The sequence below is a fragment of the Columba livia genome, chromosome 3, assembly GCF_036013475.1.
Source record: "Columba livia isolate bColLiv1 breed racing homer chromosome 3, bColLiv1.pat.W.v2, whole genome shotgun sequence".
In the NCBI taxonomy this organism is placed as follows: domain Eukaryota; kingdom Metazoa; phylum Chordata; class Aves; order Columbiformes; family Columbidae; genus Columba; species Columba livia.
The window spans coordinates 43,519,864-43,543,997 of NC_088604.1; the positions used below are offsets into that span (position 1 = coordinate 43,519,864).

The 24,134-nt window shown below is 38.2% G+C and overlaps 1 protein-coding gene across 1 annotated transcript in view; it reads right to left on the reverse strand.

The window, feature by feature from the left end:
- Positions 1-1,066: 1,066 nt before the first annotated feature.
- The window catches only part of MCHR2 (melanin concentrating hormone receptor 2), a 28,791-nt gene continuing 5,723 nt past the window's right edge, over positions 1,067-24,134 (reverse strand). Inside the window, exons 2-6 of the mRNA XM_005510566.3 lie at positions 20,406-20,614; positions 11,694-11,903; positions 5,201-5,395; positions 3,064-3,183; positions 1,067-2,009 (exon numbers count right to left, since the gene is read on the reverse strand). Of these exons, the coding sequence (XP_005510623.2) occupies positions 1,685-2,009; positions 3,064-3,183; positions 5,201-5,395; positions 11,694-11,903; positions 20,406-20,587 (1,032 nt within the window). The 5' untranslated portion in view covers positions 20,588-20,614 and the 3' untranslated portion in view covers positions 1,067-1,684. The remainder of the gene's footprint in view (positions 2,010-3,063; positions 3,184-5,200; positions 5,396-11,693; positions 11,904-20,405; positions 20,615-24,134) is intronic.

Below are 24,134 nucleotides of genomic sequence, written 5' to 3' on the forward strand. Positions count from 1 at the left end.
ATTCAAAACCCGCCTGGACATGTTCCTGTGTGACCTCACCTAGGCGTTCCTGCTCCAGCAGGGGGATTGGACTAGATGATCTTTTGAGGTCCCTTCCAATCCCAAACATACTGTGATACTGTGATACTGTGATCTTGCAGGGTTTAATGACAATATTTCCTCCATTCCTAAAGCTTATCTTCAGTATTCGCTTAGACTTGCATGGTTACAGTAACACCACTTAAAATCTTTTATGATGCATTTTCTATGTAAAGCTTTGGCTTTACGCTATGAATAGTGATTTCAAAACTCTTAAACTCCTTTTTCTGTATGTGTGAGACCCTATGGGGCTGGCAGATACCACATGATGGCAGGAGAAGACAGGGCAGTACCTCAACCTGCAGTCTGGGAATGTGCAGCCCAGGCTTCCCCCAGCGGAAGATGTTTCATTCTGTCCTGGATCAGGACTCATGCTGTGGGTTGGCAAATCATGGAGTGGGATCACAAAATGTGACCTCCACAGTGCTGCAAATAAATGAATAAAAGGCCCATTTGGGGTGGGACAAGAAGATGGGAGCTAACTGCATGCGTAAGGTGGTGTTTCCTAAGTATTTCACATTCATCAGGTCTCTGAATAAGAATACTGTAGTCAAAATACTGTACTCTAGTCCTGGTGAAATGTTATATTATTTTCCTGAAATAAGAGAAAGCGGCTTAAGAAAAGAATGTGAAGTAGATAAACCCACAGTTTGGCGAACACCAAAACTGTGAACATTCCTCAAGAACACTAGATTTTTTCAATGGAATTATTTTTTCACCAATTTTCTGTATTAGCTGGCAAAGTCCTATTAAGATTGTTTGATTGTGTCCTACTACTAAGAATCTCGTGGATTAATGTCAGCAATAAGCAGACATTCTTCTGGCCCTCTTGAAATGAGTGAGAGTGCATCCTGGGCAAGCTCTCAGTTCGTCTTGGCTTGTAGTGAGATCAGCACTGAGCTCTTTCAGGACTGAACACCCTTCTCGGAGCTGTCTTGGAAGCAGGGATTTTGAAAAAAGAGAAGCATGTCCCTCAAACATACAGTTCTTTTCAAAACTTAGGTTTAATAATTTCCAACGATGCACTGTGAATTCACTTACTTGTTTGCAAGTACATGTGCAAAGGTTAATTCAAAAGTAGTTTTCCTCAAAAAGGGACTTTTTATGTCTCTCCCTTGCCTTTAACAGCTGGAAAAGTGAGTGTCAGATGAGACACACGTAGATAGGATAAAAACCAATTGTTACCCCCTTCTGAGTCATTAGTAACTGAGTCTCGTTTAGTCATTAACTTACAGCTTCCATGACTTCACACACAATGTCAGATCCCAAATGCCTGCCACAGTCATTCTATCTTCTTACTACCAGAGGACTACATTTTTTTTAAATCCACTTTTGTATTGATTCATTTGGTCAATCTGTGTACAAATCATCATAAAAAAAGCAATGGCACAGTAACAAATAATATTTTTGCAGACGGTCTCTCTTCTAGAAGCTCTAACCTTTCAAACAGTGATGCAGATCCTCTTCTTACATCAACTCACGGAATTCGAGCAACAAAGCCACTTCCGACTTACACTTCGACAAAAGAAGCGAAATCATGTCCATCTATTGCAACGAACACAAATGTACACAGATAATGCATTTTTCTTGGAAGAAGACCCTTCTTTCAAAAACTTGACTTGAGGGTGTTTTCAATTATGTTGACATCCCGTTCTGCCATTCTAACATCCACATTTGTGCACCGCCGGAGACGCTTTTGGAAGTTCCCACTAAGCAGGATGTAGAGAAAGGGATTAATGCTGCTGCTGGTGTAGCTGAAGCAGATGGAGACATAGTAGCTCAGGTAGAACGTCAGGGTTGGCTGAGAAACCTGGAGATTCATGAGCTGGATCACGTGGAATGGGGCAGCACTTACTACAAACACGCTGACCAGAGCAAGAACCATCTTAGTAAGCCTCATGACCCTTTGCCTGGGGATACTGGTGGTGTAACTGCAAAACAAAGAAGGATTGCTGGAATGGAAAGTCAGTGTGGGAAAGTGATGGCATAGATTGAGTGTACTAATGAACGGCAGCTATTTGTGACCAAATTAATCCACAATGACAGCAAAGGACAGCTCTCAACACCTTCATTTTTTTGTTGTTGTTTGCACATTATTGTTTCTTCTGCTTAGACTGAGTTGGATCCTATACTACACACATACAGGAGTCAGTGAGAATAGTTTATGTGATGAAACACTGACAATTATCTTTCCTTAAAAATGATTACTCTTTTTAAACATGGGAGCTATATAGCTTTGCATCCCTTTTCGTCTATGACTATATTTTTTTGCTAACAACTGGAACAGAAATATCCAGTTAAAACATGACTATCATGAGCTTAAAGGGGCAAAGAAGCAAATGATCCTCCTGCTTGAGGAACTAACAACCACACTAAAAAGGAAATAGATTTCCTTTTGCGTAGAAAATTGGTACAAGCTGAAATGCAAAGCACATAGTTCTGGAACTGAAATGTGCTGACCAGGGGCTGCTGTCACAGAAACTGGGAAATAGTATTTTGTCTGTTTGATGTGTCAATTTTATTTTATCGCCTAGACTAACCAAGGCTGTGAAGAGTGGTCAGGGATCTTTGTGGGGCCTGCAGCTCCCTCGGGCATGGCAGCTGGTACCAGACCTGGCACCCACATTCTCCCAGGGTTTCCTAATCCCTGAACTGAGAACTTGAAGCCGAGAGACCTGGATGGGCAGGTGCCCTCCTGCAGCAGGAAGATCAGGGTTGGGTTGATGCCTTTTTGTTGTTCTCAGATAAGCTGAGGACTTCAACCATAACTTTCTCCACAGTGTTTCCTTCTACCTGGGTTATCTTGCACCCTCCACTAAATCTCGTCCCCAGTCTGTTTCCTGGGAAACTAATGTAGTGTCTGAAGTTACATGATGTAGTGCCTAAATGCTGTTTTAGGACTGTTTCTTTTGGGCTGTTACATATAAAACCTTTACAGTCTGAGCAGAACACGTGATATAAGAAGAAACATGAATAATACTTTACCTTCCTGCTTTCTTGTTTTTCTGGTACATCTCCCATGTGTAACATAAAATCAAAATATAGCAAATAAATATCAGTGGTAAAGGAAAAAAGAAAGTTGTTATAGTAAGATAAAGTGTATACCTGTAAAACAAAATGCAAAAAGAATGAACAAGGTGATTACAAAAAGACCATCTCATAAATGTAAAAAATATATAAATAACATTTTTCATAAAGTGGTCCCTGATTTGCAACTCTTGATTAGATATACCTGAAAACTATTTTAGATAGCAGCAAGTACCTAGAACTGCAAGTACTTTTAAGTATTAAAGTCTATGTTCAGCACTTCTAGGAATACTGTTGACTACAAGAAGATAGCTACAGATTATACCAATTAGCTTTCCAAATTCTGTATGTGTGTGCTTTTTCCAGCACCTGTATAATTAGTGAAAACTCTTGCAAGCATTTATGCAGAACACAGTCTCCTTAGTCCCCTGATATTTTGCTGGTCTGATAGTAGACAAGTGATGACCACCTTCTGAGAACAGTTTTTTCAACCATTCTTGCATCATTAGTGTAATCTATTCTATACCAGCTTTCCTAGTTGTTTCGTGGGTGTTTTGTTACAATTTAACTTAGGTTGTTTCTATTTATTCTTTATCAATTGGAGAACTTCCATCAAAGAATGAAATTAGGTGATTTTGTAATTTGTTCCTGACAAATAGACACAGATATTTTCTTATCACTTCACAGATAGAGAGCGTAATAGTTCGTTAAACTTTCTGGTTGTTGAAGTTCATTTTTTTTTAACTCTATCTACCAAAGTCTCCTTTTACTTGACTTCAAACTTTCCTGTGTTAAAACCTCTAATATGGAATTAAACAAGCCTCTGGTGATTGGTCATGCCATATGAGAGAGGAAGGACTAGACTGAATTCCCCAAATGCTTTCAACCCTGTTTTTCTCCTATTTTATCTGTTTTCTTTCAGGTTATTGGGGGTCTCGTGTCCTTCACAAGTTCTTGAAAATAGTAATATTTCAGGGATTGTTTTTATGAATACCTTAAGTCTTTAGCAGTGAATTTTGTCAAGCTTTGCTGAGATTAAAATACTTATCTTCTGTACCGTTACATATATTTACTCTTTTTCTGGTGCTCCGGAGTTAGAATTAATCCAGTTAAAAATCTGGTTGCAATTCAATTGGGGGAGGGGAAGAGAAAGGGAGACTGGAAGAAAAAAGGCTCAAATACACTCTTTTAGGCTTTGTCTGCATTAATGAGTAGTACAAATGAGTAGTGAAAATCTGTAGAGTGAAGTACTTGGTGCTTGGTACATGACACATTATACTCATGTTAGGGGGTTTAACTTTGAATTTTCTTTAATTGGATCCTGTGGATTGAGGACTGAACACACAAGAGTGGTTGGAATCCATTCATTGAGTTCCTGGAGCACTTTTTCCAGTCTGATTTCACCTGAAAAGAGTACAGATTGTGTGCTCTGAGACTGCTGAATAATGTGAACTCAAGTGTGGTAATTAGAGATAATTGAGATACACACTCCAAAAATACCTTCCTTATCCAAACTAACATGCTAATATAAAAACACCCAGTATCAGCCAAAATTTGCTCTCTGTTATGTAAGGTTTTTAAAATTTTATTTTACGTCCCTTGCTAGTCATCATGTAACCAGCTAGTTTGGATCTAACAAATAAGCAGGAATCTGCTTGACCATGAGATACTGCAAAGTCGTGTATGCAAGGAGTGTTTAATCTCTTCTGTGATCTATATCTTCCAAAGACGACAGTCTGCCAGGTCAGAAAGGGCAATGAGATTCTATTTGTGAACAACAGTTACCTAAATGCAGCAAGAGAATATAAGAAATCTTTCACTGTTACATTTGCTATATAGGATCTGTCTTGCTGAACTTGATCATACTGGGGCTGCCTCTATATTACCAATACAATCTGAGATGCAATGATTTGAATGATACAAGGATCACCCTCAGCCTCTAATTCTATTTCATCCATCCATCCACCCATCCATCCATCAACCCATCCATCCATTCTTCCATTCATCCGACCACCTGTCAGGGATGTCAAGTATAAAATAGGTGGTATCCTCAACACCAACTGAAGACATCACCCACTGAGCTTTGAAAACTTACCAGAGAACATTATCAGGTGAGGTTAGATCAAAAGCACAACTTTCCAAACCATCTTTGAACTTTATTACTTTTGAATAGACCCACACTGGGAACATCAGAATAAGCGATGCCACCCATAAACATAAATTGACTCGAATTGTCTTTGATCTTGTTCTCAGGTGGGTTAGGCAAAATGGCTGGACAAGAGCAACGTACCTGTAAAAGCAGGCAACAGAGCAAAGTAACAGAAAAAGGAATAAAATATTTAGGTTAATATTATCGACTGCAAAATAAAAATACTAAGAATAGCCATCACAAAGGAAGGAAGCTTATTTTTTTTGAAGTTATTTCCTACAACATGCCAGAAAGGCTTTTATTCAAGCAATTCCCTTAACGTTCAGCATGCATTTTTATAACTGATCATTCTTTTGGTCACAACATTATTTGATTAATAGGATAAGTGCTTTAAGAATTTAAAAACTCAGACATACAAGAAGCAAGCAGAGACAAAACCTAAGATTAAAGGATTTGGTCTGGAAAAGGATTTGAGATAATTTAGTGTAGGCAAGACTGCTATTTAAAAAAAATAATATATATATATGTTTCTGATATATTTTAGCTCTCGGAGTGCTCAAGTCTCTCACAGTTGTAACCAAAATATTTGATTTCCATGTAACTGAAGATAAACCGAAACTGTGTCTGTAGGTGCTGGCAACATGTTGCATGCGAAACAGTGGGATATTCCTCAAGGTCCTGTACTTGTTTTTCACAGATCGGGTTCACCAGCCAGTCAGAACAAGGTGCCTGCATCACCTCAGTTTCTTGGTATTATTGCCCTTGGGCAGATGAAGATCAGGAACCAGTGCATAAGATCAAGAAAGATGAATATTTATGTGATATTAAATTATTTTCAGTCTTGTTTGAATCTGAGTGTGAAACATTTCATTATTCAAGCTTTGCAATAACCATTTTTTTTCACTAAATAAGGTTAAAGTAATGGCCATTATTGCTAGAATCAACAAAAGGCTTTTCTGGCATATGATATCTCAAGAAGCTATGTCTAATTTCATGCAGTTATTCTCAGTCCTCATGATGGTGACAGAAAGACCAGAAATCCTCTGCATTTGCAATGGTATAACTGCTTTGTACCATTCTTGGTACAGCTACCTCTCCTGTTTCACTGGCTGCCTCATGGAAATAGCTTCTGATACTGATATTACTTACAGGATCACTGTAATTGAGAGTAATTTACAGGCTTCTCAGGTTCTTAAAACTTGTGATTTAAACTTAAAACTCCTGCTTTACACAAAATTTGACCTCTTAGTCTCCGTGTAAGCATGGTATACTATGTATGCTTTGAACTTGCTTTCATTTTTCAAGTGGTGTAAGCAACATATCTGTGCAAAGTAAGAGAACAATACTGCAACTCTTTTTAAAATCAGAGGCAAAGATGTTTCCAAAGAATGAACACTGAAGAGAGTTACAATGGACATTACCAAAAAATCAGCAAATAAAATGTGAATTAAAGGAACTATTTATGAGAAAATGAAAGTCTGTGAGATGAAAATAGGGCATGTGGGGGAAGTACAGAAAAGTAATATTAGTAGCTGACGTGGAGTAAGAAGTGCACCTAACCAGGCACCTCTCCTCATGCAGGCTGTAAGGAGAGTGACAGGACATGATATTCCATCCTCTGCTTTGCTCTCCATACAACCTGTGAGTCATCTCTTAGACACATATTAATGAGGCTGAACTTTATCTGGTGCCTACAGTGGGCCTACACAAAAACTCCTTAATGCTTTCATGTGCTTCTCCTTCATAGGAAGGTTTCAGCGAGATCCTGCTTTTGTTTCAAGTTGTTTAAATTCACAAGGTACCTAACCACAAAAACACTGTTTATTTCTTATTAGCTCATTCATTAAGAGCAATGTATTGTACAAAAGTTTTTAAAACAGGTTCAGATGCATGGAGAATTGTTACCAGGGTCTGTAGCTGATAGCATTGCAGTTGAAAAGAAAGAGTGTGGAAAGGTAAAGCTGTCCTGAGTGCCCAGCTGGTAAGAGAAGCTACGGAGGGTCTCCAGACAAGCATCCTTTTCTGCATCTCTTCTCCAGTGCCATGCGTGGTTCTCCCTGTAATGCTTTTTCCACAGTATCAACATAGTTTTCATCAGGACTTGTTCCCTACAAGTCGTTATTGCTGAGAGCACATTGCTGAGGCTGCATGCTATTGTACTGTCAAGTTTATGGCATGTGTGGTTTTGGGTCCACTAATGCCAACTAGAATCTTTGACCACAGGGTAGGAAAAGGGAGGGGAAGAAAGGGTGATTCTCATGCTGGTGGCAGTAACTTCCCATGAGAACCCCCCAAAACAGCGTGGTTGGTTGTGCAGGTGCAGGGCTGGCAGGATAACCGTGCAAGATCCGCAGCGTGGGAACAAGGGGAAAGTGCTACCCCAGAGTCCCTGGGAAAGGCTTGGGTGACCAGTCGCAGAGCTGCCAGCAGAAAGGCAGCTAAAGAGCTTCAGAGAGAGGGCTGTGAGTGATGCAAAAGGCTCTTAAGGCACCATGTGACGTGTGGCTTAGCGGATGATATTGCCTTTGCTCAAAGGACCGGAGCCCAGCACAGCTCAGGACTTATCATCAGTGAATGGAACTCATCTTGATAGCAGCTGCAGTACAGTGTTTATCAGACTGATGCAGTTTGTAATAAAACTATCTGGGTTAATGGGCATTGGAGATCATTAAGGGAAGGAATGACAAGTGAAAAACTGTCTTCTTAGCCTGGGATAGGTACTGAATCCACACCTTCCACCACCAAAAGTGCCCACCACTGCCTATGGGCTGGCTGACCTTGGTTCCTTTTGCTGTGTAGACAGGGCAAGTTACTAACGATGCAGGTCAGGGAACTAAAATCAAGCCTGTATATATGTGTGTTTCCTCATGTATTATAAAATGACTTTTCTCACTTTCTGGATCAATTTTTTTCAGGAAATTTTCATATACTGATATGTGACTATAAAGGATAATTTCCCTAGGCTTCTAATTCTCATTTTTAATATTCATCTTAGCAAAAGAAAAAAGTCATTTAATAAACTTAAATGAAAAGTTAATCATTAGACTGAATGGAATGAAAATACCACCAGAAATTCAATTCAACGAAAATATAAATGATTCTTTTTCTAGATAGAACTCAAACTTATTCCAGCCTGATGGTATTCTGACTTACCCTTCTCCAGACAATAAGATATTAATCTCACCCTAAACACTTATTGAGCAGCTTTTATCTCCATTCTTTTGTGGTGGTAGCTTTCTATTGATTGTTTCAGTTTGGATATAATTTTCAGTCTTGCCCATTGTCAGATGATAAATTTGTGAAATGAAATGTGAATGGTGCATTTAGGAGAATATGCTGTTACAAAAATATGGGGTACTTTCCACTTCAATCAGAGTGTGGAACGTGAAGGCAGACATCACGTACCCTCATATGACAAAGTAATTATCAGTAATAAAATATTCTTTTGTTGGGAAAAGTCTGAAGAATGCTTACCTAAACCCAACAGAAATAAGAGTGTCTGAGCCATGTCCCTGGCACAGAGGTCTAGAGAAGGAGGCAGAGATGGAGCCTGCAGAGCTCTGAAAAAGTACCAGGCACCAGGTACGTGGTGCCCGTTACCTGTGCCTATCACCACATTTCTTTTTGCCTTTCCACCAAACTTGCTGTCTATGAGACCCACCATCACTAAAGGTACACGGTGCAGTCGTGAAAGCCAAGTTGACACTTTGAAAGAGAAAGTCTTTTATGGGAGCATGTGCTCCTAGTTAATGTTGCAGTAGTCAATGTCTGATTTCTAGCAAAGCCATAAACACATAATCATACTTCTGTCATGCATATAGGACAAGTAGAGAGGAAACATCTCTTAGAACTTGGATTTTCCTTTTATTTTATTTTATTTTTTTTTCCTTCCCTTCCTACCTCTGAACGTATCTTAACTTGCCATATTTAACATCCTATGGTCTAACATTGTTACTATACATTGCATATTGTCACAATTTAGTATACTGACAATATTATTATTATCAATATAACTAATTAGCATAAATTATAATATTAATTATAATATTAATTTATTATCTATATTGGCTTAGAACGTTCTGCTGTTAGGATTGCTCCAGGAGGCAGCAAAGTGTACTATGCTCAGAGTCTAATGATGGGCTACTCAGGATATTGAGCTTTTAAAAGGCTTTTCCCTTTTCCTCTGTCTGGCGTGCTTGTGACTGCATGTGAAGTGAAGCAAGAAGCGGCAGGAAAAGGAGTGTGAAGAATGAGTAAATGGATTAGTCCATGGCAAATCAGGTGGTTCTGGTTTTAAATAACTGAAAACCCATAACTTTCATAGAGATATGACCCCACCTACTAGCGATACCACTTTGGTAAATATTTCCTAGAGCAACATTACAACAATGGGCCAACCAGGAACACATTTTCTCATGCCTGTCAGTCTCAGCTTCTGCAAGCACTTGGAACACCTGCCCATTTCTTCTCAGCTGTCATGGAGCTGCTTGCTCCAGATTTATCTTCCTAGCTTCACCTTTCCATTTGTGTTCCCAAAGCCTTAAAAGGATAGGCTAAATAAATGTTTATGAAGCCCTCAAAATTTACTGGTACCCTATGTAACTCTCAGACTTTGGGAACTTTGCTCAGGGACCTATTCCCATGCACAGAGACACTGTGCAAGCAGGATATTCACAAATAGCTATTATTTATTTGCTACTCCAATAGACAATAGGCAGGTAGGACTAGCAAGCTCCTAGGCTAAGTGTTAATACTCTCACCACCCCTACCTGACATCCTTGAGTCTCTGCTGAACAGCTGTCAATGTGAGTGAAAGAGCATCTTCAGAATTCCTGGTTCTCATTAGTATTTTGTACCTCTTCATGCTAGTGTTTCTATTCTTGAACCTTTGAGCTGCCAACAGTCTCCATCTCAACTGTTTTATCTCTGGCTGCAATCTTACCTTTCATAGCATACAAGGTTCTCCTCCAGGTACTTTCACATGCCTTAGCATTTGGCAGTTTTCTTAGGAGGCTGAGACAAGATTATACATCTGTGCCATACCAAAAGTATGCCTTGGATCACAGACAACTGAAACCCTATCAACAGGATTACACTTTTTCTTAGAACCAAAGTTTGTCGAAGAAGTAGTCAGAAGCAGGTGTGCTCTGTGAGAGGGGACCCAAACAGTGACATTTTCCTATGACGTGCTCTGGTAGAATCATCTTACAGGGAATGAGATGTGCCTCCCAGCCTTCTGTCACAGAAAGTCTGGCATAGGTTTTACCAGCTGCATCTTGTTTACTATTAATGAAAAAGGAGTCATGTGACTTCTAAATCCCCATCAGTTATTTTGAACATGTAAGTCTTGGCTCTTTTCTTAAAATGTCAGGCCAAAAAGTTCATTTGCCATTGAATAAAAGTCACTGGCATTGTTAATTGCATATTCAGTTTAAGTCAAAAGGATTATTGGAATGTTCTAGGTAACAACATTACTGTAGGGCATCATACTGGACCCCCTTTTCACCAATCTCACCATCTCTCCTGTCTCATCAGAGACTGCAGCAGAAGAATATATTGATATATCCAGGAAGTGCTGTCTGCAGCATACACAGTTCTGATTTCACTTAGGCAAGTGATATTTTCATTGAACAGTTGAATTTACTTTTGGTGTACATGGGGGTAAATTATATTACAATTGTTGTCTATGTATGTCTATATTTATCCTCATCCAGAGAACAGGTGTTGTGGTTTGCCTCTTAGGAAGTTTTCTTTTAACTGGCAGGCAAAAGTTCTGCTACCAAAGTTTCATTCCAGTTTAATTTGTGTAGTGCTGGCCTGTGGCATAAACAGGAATCTGTATTTAAAAATGTGTTTGATGTCAGTTTAGGAAACTTTCTCATAAATTTGAATACACATATTCAAGCTGCATAGTTTTTACAGCTTTCCTTAATGTTTTTTATTTCATATTAAAGCGAGTAATGAAAAGCAAACTTTTATACATTGTACCCCTCATAACCTGACCCCTAAAGCTCCATGGAGAGAACAGCTGGTTTTGCCACTTCTTAAGATCTTATAAAGAAATTTGTTTTTCAAAAAGAAATGCTGAAATAGTAAAGTCTCTGTTGGAACACTGTATGACATGGTTCACTCCTACTATGAAGTAGAGGGTTTAGGGGAATAAAAACATAATCCAGCAATATGACAGATATTAATTTGCATGTGGTAGTAATTTTGTTCAGCTCAGACTTCTTCTGGAAGTGCCTTCCCAAGTCTGACCTGCTCCTGTCTTCCTTTAGAAGTGCTTTTATTTTTGAGAAATCTGAAAGAGAACAAGAAGCTGTCCAATGCTGCATTAGCCATAGCATTTACTAAGGTGTAATTATGTTTCTTGCTTTTATTGTGAATTTGGGGTGATTTTACAGTCAAACAGAATCTGAAAATATCTGAAACCACATACCTGTCCAAACTCATTGCAGTCATGATGGCGCTGCATGTGAACTGGTTACTTGCGTCCAGGGAGGTAATGATGGTGCAAAGGGGGCTGCCAAAAGCCCACTCACCTCCACGTGCCCATTGATGAATGAGAAAGGGCATGCCAATGATATGAACCAAATCTGCTATAGCCAGATTGCAGATGTAGATATCTGGGATAGTTTTCTTCTGAGTTCTGAAATAAATGGAAATACATGGAGATGGTTACTTGCCAGTTACTGTGGCAGATACGCATCCCTCTTTCTCCCCCTCCCTTCCTTCGATATGGAAGGTGCAGATACCTCTCCCTCCACCCCCCTTCTCCTGCAATGGGGTTAACAGCTTCTTGTGTTTTGACCCCAGAACCTGTTGATCAGGGTCCTTAGGAGAGAGATAGGGTGGGGGCGCAGAGGTGCCAAGGAGCCACTGGGCACCCACAGACAGAGTGGGGTTGCTTAGAAGCTTCAGGGCACCCCACAGCCAGAGTGGGGGTGCAGAGAAGCTTCTGTAATGCCACAGTCAGATCTGACAAGGCTTTAAAAACGCGACCCCTCCCTCTGAGGTTTTGCCACCCGTTGTGTGGACCTCTTGGAGCACAGGTCAAGTGCTGTGGCCGAGAGCCCTCCTCCTTAGGCAGAATGGCTGCCTAAGGTAATCTCCTGGGACCAGGATTCCCCCACCAAGCCACGTGGGTGAGTGATAAAACTTCTCTTTAATAATTCCTTGCAGGATCGCAGGTGCTTATTCCATGCTTAAATATAAGCACACGTAAAACTTCTTTAATAATTCCTCGCAGGATCACGGGTGCTTATTCCATGCTTAAATATAAGCACGTGTAAAACTTTAATAATTCCTTGCCAAATTCAGGCAAGTGTATACTTCTCCTGGAGTCAGGGACGGCTCTGGCATTGTTTTTGGTGAGACACGTGTATGCACACTGTGGATCTCCATTATTATTATTTGCTGCACATTTAATAATTACCCCGACTGACAGTCGAACCTGTATTTATGTCACTATTGGAGGGTTAAACACCCATCTTCCACCAGTTAATCTGCTGCACCTTCTGTACCGAATAAAAGTTTGTTTTGGAACCTGTTGTCCATCTAAACTAACTTTGGGGTGCCTCTGTGACAGTTACTCTGTTGTTTTCCAACTATACTGTTGATAGAGAAGACCTCCAAACAGAACTACACATAAGTACACTATCAGGATCACTATTTTAGAGTTTAGATATTTCAAACCTTGCATTTTAGGCTCAAGAAAAAGATATGGTTCATAAAGTTGCTTTCCAGTGAGGCTGAATGGGCTATTTAATTTATTGACATCAGTACAACTATCCATATTCCCATTTGAAAACTAGAAAGTGTTCAAAATAAGTGCAGGTCTGATGGTAATAGGAACTCTAGAAATGCCAGACTAGCAGAACTAGGAAGAGACATCAGAGCCTTCCTGTGGTACAGCTGACCCAGGGCTGGATCTTGTTTAAAGATACAGACAGGAAGGTCTCGAGTGCTGAAGGTGAAAAGGAAATTGGTAAAAGATAAATGTTCCTCTAGGAAAAAAAATAGTATGCAATTAAATATTTAAAGATAGCCTTGTGAAGTTTATACATACATAGGAAACACAACTGAATTAAAACTGCATGCACAGTCATCTAAGTCAGGGGAGTCAAACTCATTTTCACTGGGGGCCATATCAGCCTAGCAGTTGCCTTCAAAGGGCCAAATGTAATTTTAGGACTGTGTAAATGTAACCACTCCTGATATAAGTACTGAGAGTCTGGATTTGACAGTTTCATAATGTCTATATTGCATAGGTTTTGTGTGATATATATGCTTTCCTAGAATTCCTTACCAAAATGTAATCACTATTTGGTCTGGGAGGAATGTCATAAATGCAGTTGAAAGAATTCCTGACTTTAATTTGCCTTATTCTATACAAATCAAGGAAAGAAACACAAAGGATCTTGGAAGAACACTGACATTTCTAAAATTTTTTTAATTACAGGACTTTCTTAAAAAGGTCCTTATCCACAGTCTCCATGTAGAAATCACCTTGCCTAAATTCACTTACAAATTTGACATGTAGTCTAAGCTATTTGTCTAGGCTCCCTTTCAGTATCTCATAATAATTTTTTCCCTTACAGTCTGCTTCAAAGTACCAGTTTATTTGTTGTTCTTCCTGGAAGACACAGCAGAACCTGCAGCTGGGAGAACTCCACCTGGTTGTCAACAAACCACATTCAGAAGTCCGACTCTATGACCATCATTTCCTAAAAAGACCTATGTGAGAAGAGTTACTGATTACATATTTTTCCTGTTGCTTTCACTGCATGCTACAAGCTATGAAATAACTATGTTTCCAAAGAAACAAATTTAAGCTAGAGGGAATGAGCCAGATAAAAGTAGTGTTTTTTTTTTTCCAAACATTTTTAATAAATTATGAAGTATGATTCACTGTCATCTGGTTATGATGCTAAAACCAAAGCCAGACATCTATAAAGTATATCTGCTGGCATTAATAACTGGAGCTTGTGGAGAGAATGACGCATATGTGATCTTTTTTTCTCTAGTGCATTTATCTTTGTGAACTTCGAAGGATGCAAAATCTCCAGGAAAATAAAAGCCCCGAAGTGTGTTTCCTGCAAGGCATCAAATGGTGCTATTATGGTCAAATACACAGGTTTCAAAGCATCTGAAACTGCCTGTACATGTCATGTAATGGAAAAGTTAAAATGGTGGTTTTCTGCTTTATTTCAGTCACATGAACAGGATAAATCATACTAAATTAGAAATTACTTTTGGACTCAGAATGAGAATCTCAAATTCTAAACTTGCAAACTTTATGCTTAATTAAATCAACAAAGAATACACATGGAACAGCTGTCCCATGGTTGATGGAAACTGAAGTGTTGTAATATCTACTGTTCCATGCTTTGCACTGAGGTTCAGAAAACTATACCTTTTTAGATCAGTGTCCAGAAGCCAGGGCACGTATTTTTGTACAGATTTTCAGATGGTTTCCTCTGGTGGCTCAGAGCCACAATATTTAAATGGTAACTCATGCACCAGACTTTATAATCTCAAATAATTTTTGCCACATTTTACAGTTTATAAGCTTCTTATATTTTATTAAGATAGTGGTGCTTGCCTTCTGTTAAAAGTATCACTTTACCAAAAAAAAAAAGCCAGGAAAATAATAGTGATACCCTCAATTTCAAACTTTTTTCTCTTTTGTTCTTTTAGATTTTTCTACTTTCTTGTCACAGATTTGAAAGTTTCTCAGCAGTTTCCCAAAACTCAGATATTGGCTGGTCAATTCATCCCTCCACCCATGTCAGGTTAATTTCCACCTCAGAAATACCGTGTGAAAAATCTACAAAAGCAGAATTGTTCTGCAAAATTTGTGAATATGTCAAATCTGTGATTCGTCCTACCTTCTCTTCAATTCTACTTCTACAGATTAAACTCATTACAAAATGGATTTGAATTATTCCAATCCATTACAAAAAGAAGTGTTGAGCAGACACAACAATGTGATAATCCATATACTGGCTGTCACTCCAGTAACAACTTCAAGGAACATGACAAGTGCATTATCTGTTGTTATCAGTCATTATGTATCCACTCTGACTACATTATGTGCTGTCATCATTATTTATTTATACCCTCCTGGACAGACTGTCTTCATTGACTAGAATCTTACATGTTACTTTGGAAGTGATCTTTTAGGTCAAAGACAAGATGATTTATAAGTATCACACATTTAAAAACACAAGTACATACCCTTTCTTCAAATAGGAAAGGTGAAAATGGCATCCCTTGTGGGCTAGGTCTGCAATGGGAGGTAGCACCAGCTTTAAAGTCATCCTCCTGCCCACGCCTTCCTCCCATACAACATCTATCAGTTCCCAGCAAAACAGCTTGTCTTGGAGGAAGCTTTTTTGAAAATTCCCACTCTGGTGTTGACCATAGTCCATTTTCTTCTGCTCTCATACTTGGAGTTTACCTAGGTTCTCAGTCCCTGAGAAGAGCAGGTCCAACAGCAGTAGTCCTGTACCTACCTAACACTACCTTCTGTTGGTAAATGTGTAATGCAATCCATCTTGGATAATTTCTGTGTGTGTTGTTTTCCTCAACTGGATGGAAAAAAACATCTCAATAATTTGTCAGGAAAGACTTGTACTATCTTTTCTCATTTGAATGGGGGGTTTGATTCTTCTTAAGTATTCTTTTTTCTTTTTGAAATTTAGGCCTCTAATGTCTCCAGGTGATCTTGGCTCCCACAGTCACTGCAGAGAAACAGAACTCTGGGAACAATTTATTCTGTCTCGGATAGGTATACGACAAAAAAACAATGTATTGCTCTCAGAAGTACCTCTCCATGGAGGGACCCAGATGGGTTGGGTTAGGCAATTAAGGTTGGAATGGAAAAATTTCTTCACATCTGTATGACTGGGTAAGGCCTATAAAATCTTTTGAGACTGAATCTTGCTCAGTACCAGTCATGAAAAACTGCAGAAAGAAATAGCAGCCATTTCTGCTCTATATGTCTGTCTCTATGCCTTCCCTCACTTAACCATATCTAGTGATGAATGCTTCCAAGTAATTAAACTATCTAATTTGTTGTTGGATAACAACATTATCTAATGTTTAACATTAGATTAGCAACAGCTATAGAAGTTTGTCCTAGATATTCTGGTCCAAAAATATATTACTGCTTAACTGAATCTCACAGTTAAGCCATATAGCATCACATAGAGACATGTATCAGTTGCTGTGCCAAATGTGATAGTGGGAAGTTTCACATTTCAAACATTAGCTTGTTTTTTCTATTTCTGAAACAAATCTAAAATGAATTCATAGAAATCAGAGTAAACTAACAGCATTCTGTCTCAGTACAGAAACGCTTAGCTTTCCCATCTCAGTGAGGAATAAAGAATAGAACAGGTGATACATGTTGCAAGACACTGTGTATGTTGTTTAACATGTTGGGGTTTTTCTGCTAGACATAGGAAAAGTAGGAACCTAAGACTGGAACAAATAACCCTTATCACATAAGTGAGTCATTGTCTGTCACAGGAAGCAAGGTCAGAAGAGACTTCCTCGTAACAGAGTAATTTAATTTCAAAAATAATTATTTCAATTCCACTACTCCTACTGAAGCCTATCAGATGGCATCACTGCTCTAGAAGGTAAAAATCACCTTCCCAGTTAACAGCCTTTGATTGATCCTGACTGAGGTGTACCCAATTGCTCTTGTACCACTTTCTGCCTTTAGGTTAAACAGTCCTTTACCATTTCTGCTGTATTTGATCCTGATTTATGGAGAGTAAGCAAACACCTCTGAGCCCGCCTTTTTTTTTTTTTTAAAAAAAAAAGTGAATTTTCATCGTTCTCCATTCTTCTGCTTCTAGCAATTGTTATTTTCTGTTCTTATTCATAGAATCTTAGAATGGTCTGGGTTGGAAGGGACCTGGAAGATCATCCAGTTCCAACCTCCCTGCCACGGGCAGGGACACTTTTCACTATTCCAGTCCGAATATCTTATCTCTCTTGGAAACAGCTGGTGAGAGTTGTATTTCAGGCCTTGTTCTGAGCCTGGAGAATGGCATTAGCATTTCCCTCTTTCCCCAGGAATAGCAGAGCCTTACACATATTACAGCTGTGTGGGCTTCTCACGCAGCTTTAGCCTATTGAAAGCCCAAAGAAATCCCAGGAGTTTGTCCTCTGTTGTTTTCTAACTGAAAACTGTTTTCTAACTGTTTTCCATTAATGAAAAAATAATAAGAAAATTATATGGGTTTGTGCATTCTGTTATTAGAGGTTACTGTATTTCTTTCACTCTAGTCCCTCCTCTATTCTCTATCTGGTTCTTTCTGTATGACAGTCTTATACATCTTTGCATCAGCCACATCTTCCCAGAGTCTGTCATTAGGAACACTACTGACACACTCTCACACTTTGCCTCAGGTATCTGAGTGAAAATTTGAAATCTGTCTGGCCCCACAATCAGTCCCTGAAAGTTCCCTGTTAACCTATTTCTCCCGAAAACCTTTTCAGGAAACTTGTTTCTTATAAACATCACCCAATACCATCCACATTTCAGCTATTTTTTTTTCACATTATAATTCTTGAACTCATTAGATTGTTCTTTAGCTGAGTAAATAACATATAAAACTGGATAACATAAAACCTCTGATCTGGATAGGTTTGCTGTATGTAGCAGTTCCAAAAATTTTCTTCTGGTGCCTATATTCAGTTGCAAATACACTTTCTCCAGCTGAAGACTCAGAATGCAAGTAAAAGCGTTGTGACACTTATTTACAAAATCTATTTTAGGAAATGCTATTTTATCACTTGCTATTAGTTGCCTTACCAAAAATCAAGTTAATCTGAAAAGCCGTACTTATAAATCATTCTATTTGATTCCCTTTTCTCTTCTGTAACATACTCTTCCTTAAAAATACAAAGTCAGACTAATGCAGCTAATTGATGCTTTCTGGGTCATATTTTCTCCCTCCACACAAAAGCATAGCCATTCTCCCACCAGCTGGTCTGACAAAGTAAGTAATTTTACATAAAATGCTTTCCAGCAAAACTACAGTTTTGGGGACCAGTTTTTCTAGGGTGCTGTTATAGGATGAAGATTCTTGGGTACTTCTGACTGACACTGAACTCTTGCAGCATTTTCTCCACCATTTTCTTTTTAATTAAATAGCAACATATCTCAACTGCCTCTGTTATTCCCTACTGATGAAATTCATTCACACACGTAGAGCCAGCCAAAAGTCATTGACTTACTATTTTTTAAACTAAATTTCAATGCACAGGTGTATTATTACATGTAACTTTCATTAGGACTTTTGGTTATTTTCTCCCAGTAAGTTGCAAATAATATAATTTTAATTTACACAGAAATGTTTGTCCTTAGCTGGCAGGCCTGCAAACAAAACTGGGAAGCTGAAATTCCAAGGTTATTTCTTTACCATGTTCTCTCATCAATAAAGTATTTGCTACTGGGAAGTAAATAACTTTCTAGTCAAATAGAAAATCTAGCATCTTTTTCTCTTGAAAGAATTGACTCTGTAATGCTAACAAAATTTAAATTTATGCATGAGAAAATGTGTTCAGTAAAGAGAGAAGATGCAACTCAGAAACAGAGCCACTGAGTAGAATCATGTCTGTTTAGTGAAAGATGAGAATTTGACATGGTTATTTTTCAAAATGTAGCTACATTTTAATTGTGAATTCGTCCACAGAGTCTGAAGTTCGTGGTTGTCTTTTTAAGTGTTGGCAACTACCACATTAAATTTTTAATGCATTATTTTCAAATTATTTTCCTGTGTATAAATGTTCATGTCCGTAATTTGAATGCAAGTACGGTTTAAATTATATTCTTTTTTTTTTTCCCCCCAAGTCATTGTCTGTGTCTATTCCCTCTGTCTCTCATATTTTTATTTAAGATAGAAAAAAGCTTTTAACCAGGGCCTAAGAACTCTTTGATCCTTCTCAGTTTCCTTACATTCTATTTTTTTAGACACTAATTTTTAGAAACTCGATTTATTTTTTCCTTTCTATTCATTTTTACATTTAGAAAATCACATTGCCATTGTGTTAACTTCAGACGTACTGTTTTCACATTTTTTTCTTTTGCATTCAGATTATGAGCTACAATGTTCTTGAGTATACCAGGCATTGGATTTCTGGTAGTTTCAAGGGAAGTTTACTAAAGCTCAGGGTCTGACAGGCACTTAGTCCTAGGTTGGTCTTTGGAAACCTTTACCTTTAAAAGCACAGCATGTAGGGGTAAAGTACCTCTGTTAATCCTTGTAGAGTGTGACATATATCAGACTTATGCTGTCATAATTATTTATGTTAAATTTGCACTGAAGATAAAAGCAATTTTTTCAAGATACATGGTTATAGATTTAGAGTTTTTCATAGCATCAGCCACTTGTAATCAAGTTATTATATAGAAAAGGACATATTTTGTTAAAATTAAGATACTAGAAGGTATTTTCTTGCACAAAGGATGACTGGGTCAGATTTTATGACCCCCCAAAATTTAGCAACTTCGGCAATTTTACCTTCTCAGAATACAACAAAAATGTCTCAAGATATTAATTCCTGTCATTTGAGAATCCTCAACTGGCACTTAAGACCCTGTTTCCAGAAGCAAGGGGATGCTGGAAAAAAGCAATGAAGTCTAGGTATGTAAATGGGTAAAAGTTAGATGGAGTTCTGTTATTAGAATAGTCTGAGGTAGCAGTGCAGTTTTCAGAGCAGAAAAACACTATACTTCAACTGATCTTAAAAGAGTTCTGTGAACATTACAATGCCTGGCTAGTACCATTACTAAAGCCCAGTCTAGCTTTTACATGTGCTACTGGGAAGATTGCTGCCAATTATCATGCAAACCAGAGAACAAGGCATGTGTTTTTGTTTCCTTTAATATGTTTGAATTCAACCATGTACTTAAGCACTTTCTCATACCAGAAAAGGCTAAGCAAGCACACGTTACTGTTATCTCTAGTAATGATTTAATTTTTTTTTAATGAGAAGTAAATGTCAGTGACTAAATGGAACATGAAAAACTTGCTATCCTTGTCTTTGCTGGGCAATTCACTTTCTTAGTTCAGTCTTCACTTATTTTTTCAGCAATAAATCTTATTGAAAAATGCGTTCAATTCCATACCTTATTATTGTGAATACAATGAGGATATTTCCAACTAAGCCTGTTGAACAGATAACCCCAATAAGAGAGGGAAGGATGATTGTCTCTGCAGCACCAATCACCTGGTAGTGGTGCCATCCACTCCAGGAGCTGTTAAAGGAGCCTGGTGTACTGTTCTTACAGGACAGCCGGAATTCACTCATTCTTCGGCAACTTTAGGACTTAGTTCTCTAGGAGCAAGAGAAAATATATTAGTTGTGGACTAATAATTTGAATATCATTAGTTAATTCTAGTATCTAAGTGTACCCTACTGTTTAATGGTTATCTCAATTTCATAAAAAAACCTTACACCAAAAGATTTTATTTATTCAAGATCGGACATAAAGAACCGGATGTCATTGTTTTCTGAATGAAATCTGTGTTGTAGTAACTCAATGACAGCTTAAATAATTTTGTAATCATTCAAGACACACTATTTTAGAATCACAGTTTTTATTGCGCTCTCAGAAAACCCACTGTCCACTTTGTCTTTGACTGGGCTGGACCTGGTAAACAAGAAGTTGAACACAAACTATCAGTGCACCCATGCAGGAAAAAAGGTCAATAGCATCCAGTGCTGCATTAGTGCATCCAGTGCATTACCAGCAGGACAACAGAGGCAATTCTTCCCCTCTGCTTAGCTCTGGTGACGCATCTGCAGTGCTGGATCCGGTCTCCCAATGGCAAGAAAGACAGGGACTTACTGGAGGGCTATGAAGTTAGTGAAGGGACTGGCACATTGGGCATATGAGAGGCTGAGAGGGCTGGGGGTGTTCAACCTGGAGAAGGGAAGGCTCAGGGGAACTTAAGCAATGCATGTAAATGGTTGGTTGCAGGGGAGTGAAGACATGGGAGCCAGACTCTTTTCAGTGGTGCCCAGTGACAGGACAAGAGGCAATGTGCAGAAACTGAAACACAGGAAAATCCATCTGAACACAATAATGCAATTTTCCCTGTGAGGGTGGTTAAATCCTGGACACGGGTTGCTCTGAAAGGCTGTTGAGTCTTCACATATCTCCATCTCTTTGAATATCAGCTTGAGGTGTTAAAAAGCACCTGGATGTGGCTTGAAGCAACCTGCTCAAGCAGACCCTGCTTTGCGAAGGATGTTTGACTAAGTGATCTCCAGATGTCTCTTCCTACCTCACCTGTTCAATGTTTTTTTGAATATGTGAAATATGAGAAAATGTTGTTAGATTTTTTTTTTTAACTCAAAATCACCCCTAATCTTGTGTGTCCATTTTGAGATGCGTGAAGCTACAAGAAACCTATAGTTTCCTCAGCTATAAGTTATACCTGAGGACAAAGCTATTGGTGCAGATGCATATAGTCTATTTCTTCAACAGTTCCAGCTGTTGCAGCAAAACTACTGATATCTGCCTTCTGACCCATACACTCATTTTCCATAGTGCGCTCAACAGAATCTTTACTTTTAAGATTCTTAATTGCCTAGATATAAAATCCTATATTTCCTCAAGTAAAGATGATATATTTTTTCCTGAGATCATCTTTTCCCACCAATTCACGTATGCAAACTGCAGCCCGAGTCTCTGCTTTATTTGCCTGGTGTAACTTCAGGCTGGTAGGAACTAAATACGTGTGTGAAGGCACTCTGCTCAAAATAATTCAGTAAGCCCTGCTGAGAGTCCAGCAACTTCAGATAAGGCACTGAAGAACAACACTGCCCTGCAGTTACACCCATATGCAACTTTAAAAACAGGAAATTGAGAGGCAAATCATACTTGTGTATTTTTAATCCCACTTTGAGCTAAATCTATGTCTTTAGCAAATTTGATTGTTATTTCAGTAGATACAGTATCTTAAAGCAAAATTGCAGCCTGAGGTGAAGTAAAAAAATCCTTTATATACTATATAATTATTTTATGTATTTAAGAATAAAATCACCCTTTTCCTGGATTTTAGTCTTTACTAAGTGATGATGAGTCACTGCTCTTCAATAAGATCAAATTAACAATAGCAAGGTGCTGCTGTTCAAGATACAAGGAAGGCAGTAGGTAATAAATACTGAATCTACTTGCCAAAACCGGGGGGTCCAGGAGGCTACCAGAAATAGGAAAAAATAATGACACTAAAATGCAGAGACAGATTTTTGAAAATCTTATTTAAAAATAAGAAGTTTCCTGTTGTTTACAGAGAAGAAACCTGCAACAATATGTTCCTTGAGTAGGGGGTTAATTTTTACACCTGCATAATGGATTTAAGTCACAGACCACCAAGAACTCTACAAACTTTGTGTTTCACAGAAAAGCACAGGAAAACACAGGAAAGTATCTTTTGATGGTGAAATACCATTTGTTCCATGCAAATTCTGAGTGAATGACATGACAACAGAGTTACTTATATTGGTGAAGACAAAATAAATCTGGCTACCACAGTGAAAACAACTTATCTTCACACATATGGTTGAAACCATGCCTTACTAAAGTGTTTGTAAGTTACATTAGAGGCATGATTTTTACATATATTATAGCAAAATCACACACTTTTCAAGAATTAAAAAAGTGGAAAATCCAAAACTACTTCTGTGATTGGTATAACTTCTCATTCCTAATGAGGGATTGATTCAATGATCATTTAATAATAAAAAGTTACACTGGGCTAAAAAGAAAATGATGCCTGCTCAGTGCTTAGCTTCTATGAAGTAAATGAGTATATCTAGTTTGTAAAACAGAGAGGTAGGAGTTTTTCAGCCAATTAAAAAAAAAAAGTGTTTGAAAATTAACACTTTGTGAAAGAATTGGGAAAAGAATAAAAATTTATTTTTGTAAGTAGAGTGTCAGATACAAGAAACCAGCTTTAAAGCTAATATGTCCTTTTTTTTTTTTTTTTTAACCCCTCTCAACTGATTTATTAAAGACCATTATTTTAGTGCTTGCCTCCAAAATTACTGACATATATCACCCTTTAAATTTCAGCCAGGGAGTAGAAAATAAGGCCTTATAATTAAATTAACATAATCCCTGAAAGGATAGACTATTCAAAAAGTGTATCATCAACTTTTTTCAGTGCCAAAAAAAGTAAAATCTAAAATATGCTCTCTGAAGCTTCAAGTTTTTAATACATCTGTTCTGTGTCTGCATTTCCTCTGACAAGCTATTACCATACAAAGATGGAAAGCTGAGTCACTAAGAACAACATCTTAGCACACCTAAGTTCAACTATAGAAGCAAATGCCATACAGTCAGCGTTGTGAAGACAAACAAAGGGATGTCCTCTCATGAGCCCTGATGAACTCCTTCTTGTACCTTACTCTGGCCAGGAAACAAACTCTTGCAAGTGCAGCAAGACCTGTGCTGAAGTCATGGTAACGTGCTGAGTATTGATGCTTGCAACCCATCCTGTCCTTTCCTCTATCACATGGCAAACCACCATCTTCAGTAAAATCAACAGAACTCCATCACATGAACTAGACTTACAGGGGAAATCCAAACCAATAGTTTTTCATCACTTAAGGTCACAGAAGCCAGCTGCACACAAATTCGCTGTGACAGTGAACTTGATTTAAAAACAAAACCATGAACCAAAACCACCCCAAAACTGAGAAAAGAGGAAGTTGCCTAAGTATGGCAGAACAGATATTTAGGGCATGGATCAGGGTTTCTTCTGGAGGTCTGAATCAAACTGACTAATGAAACTGTGTAAAGATTTGCAGAGAATTGTTGTGACTTTTAAAGACTGTATCTACTAAA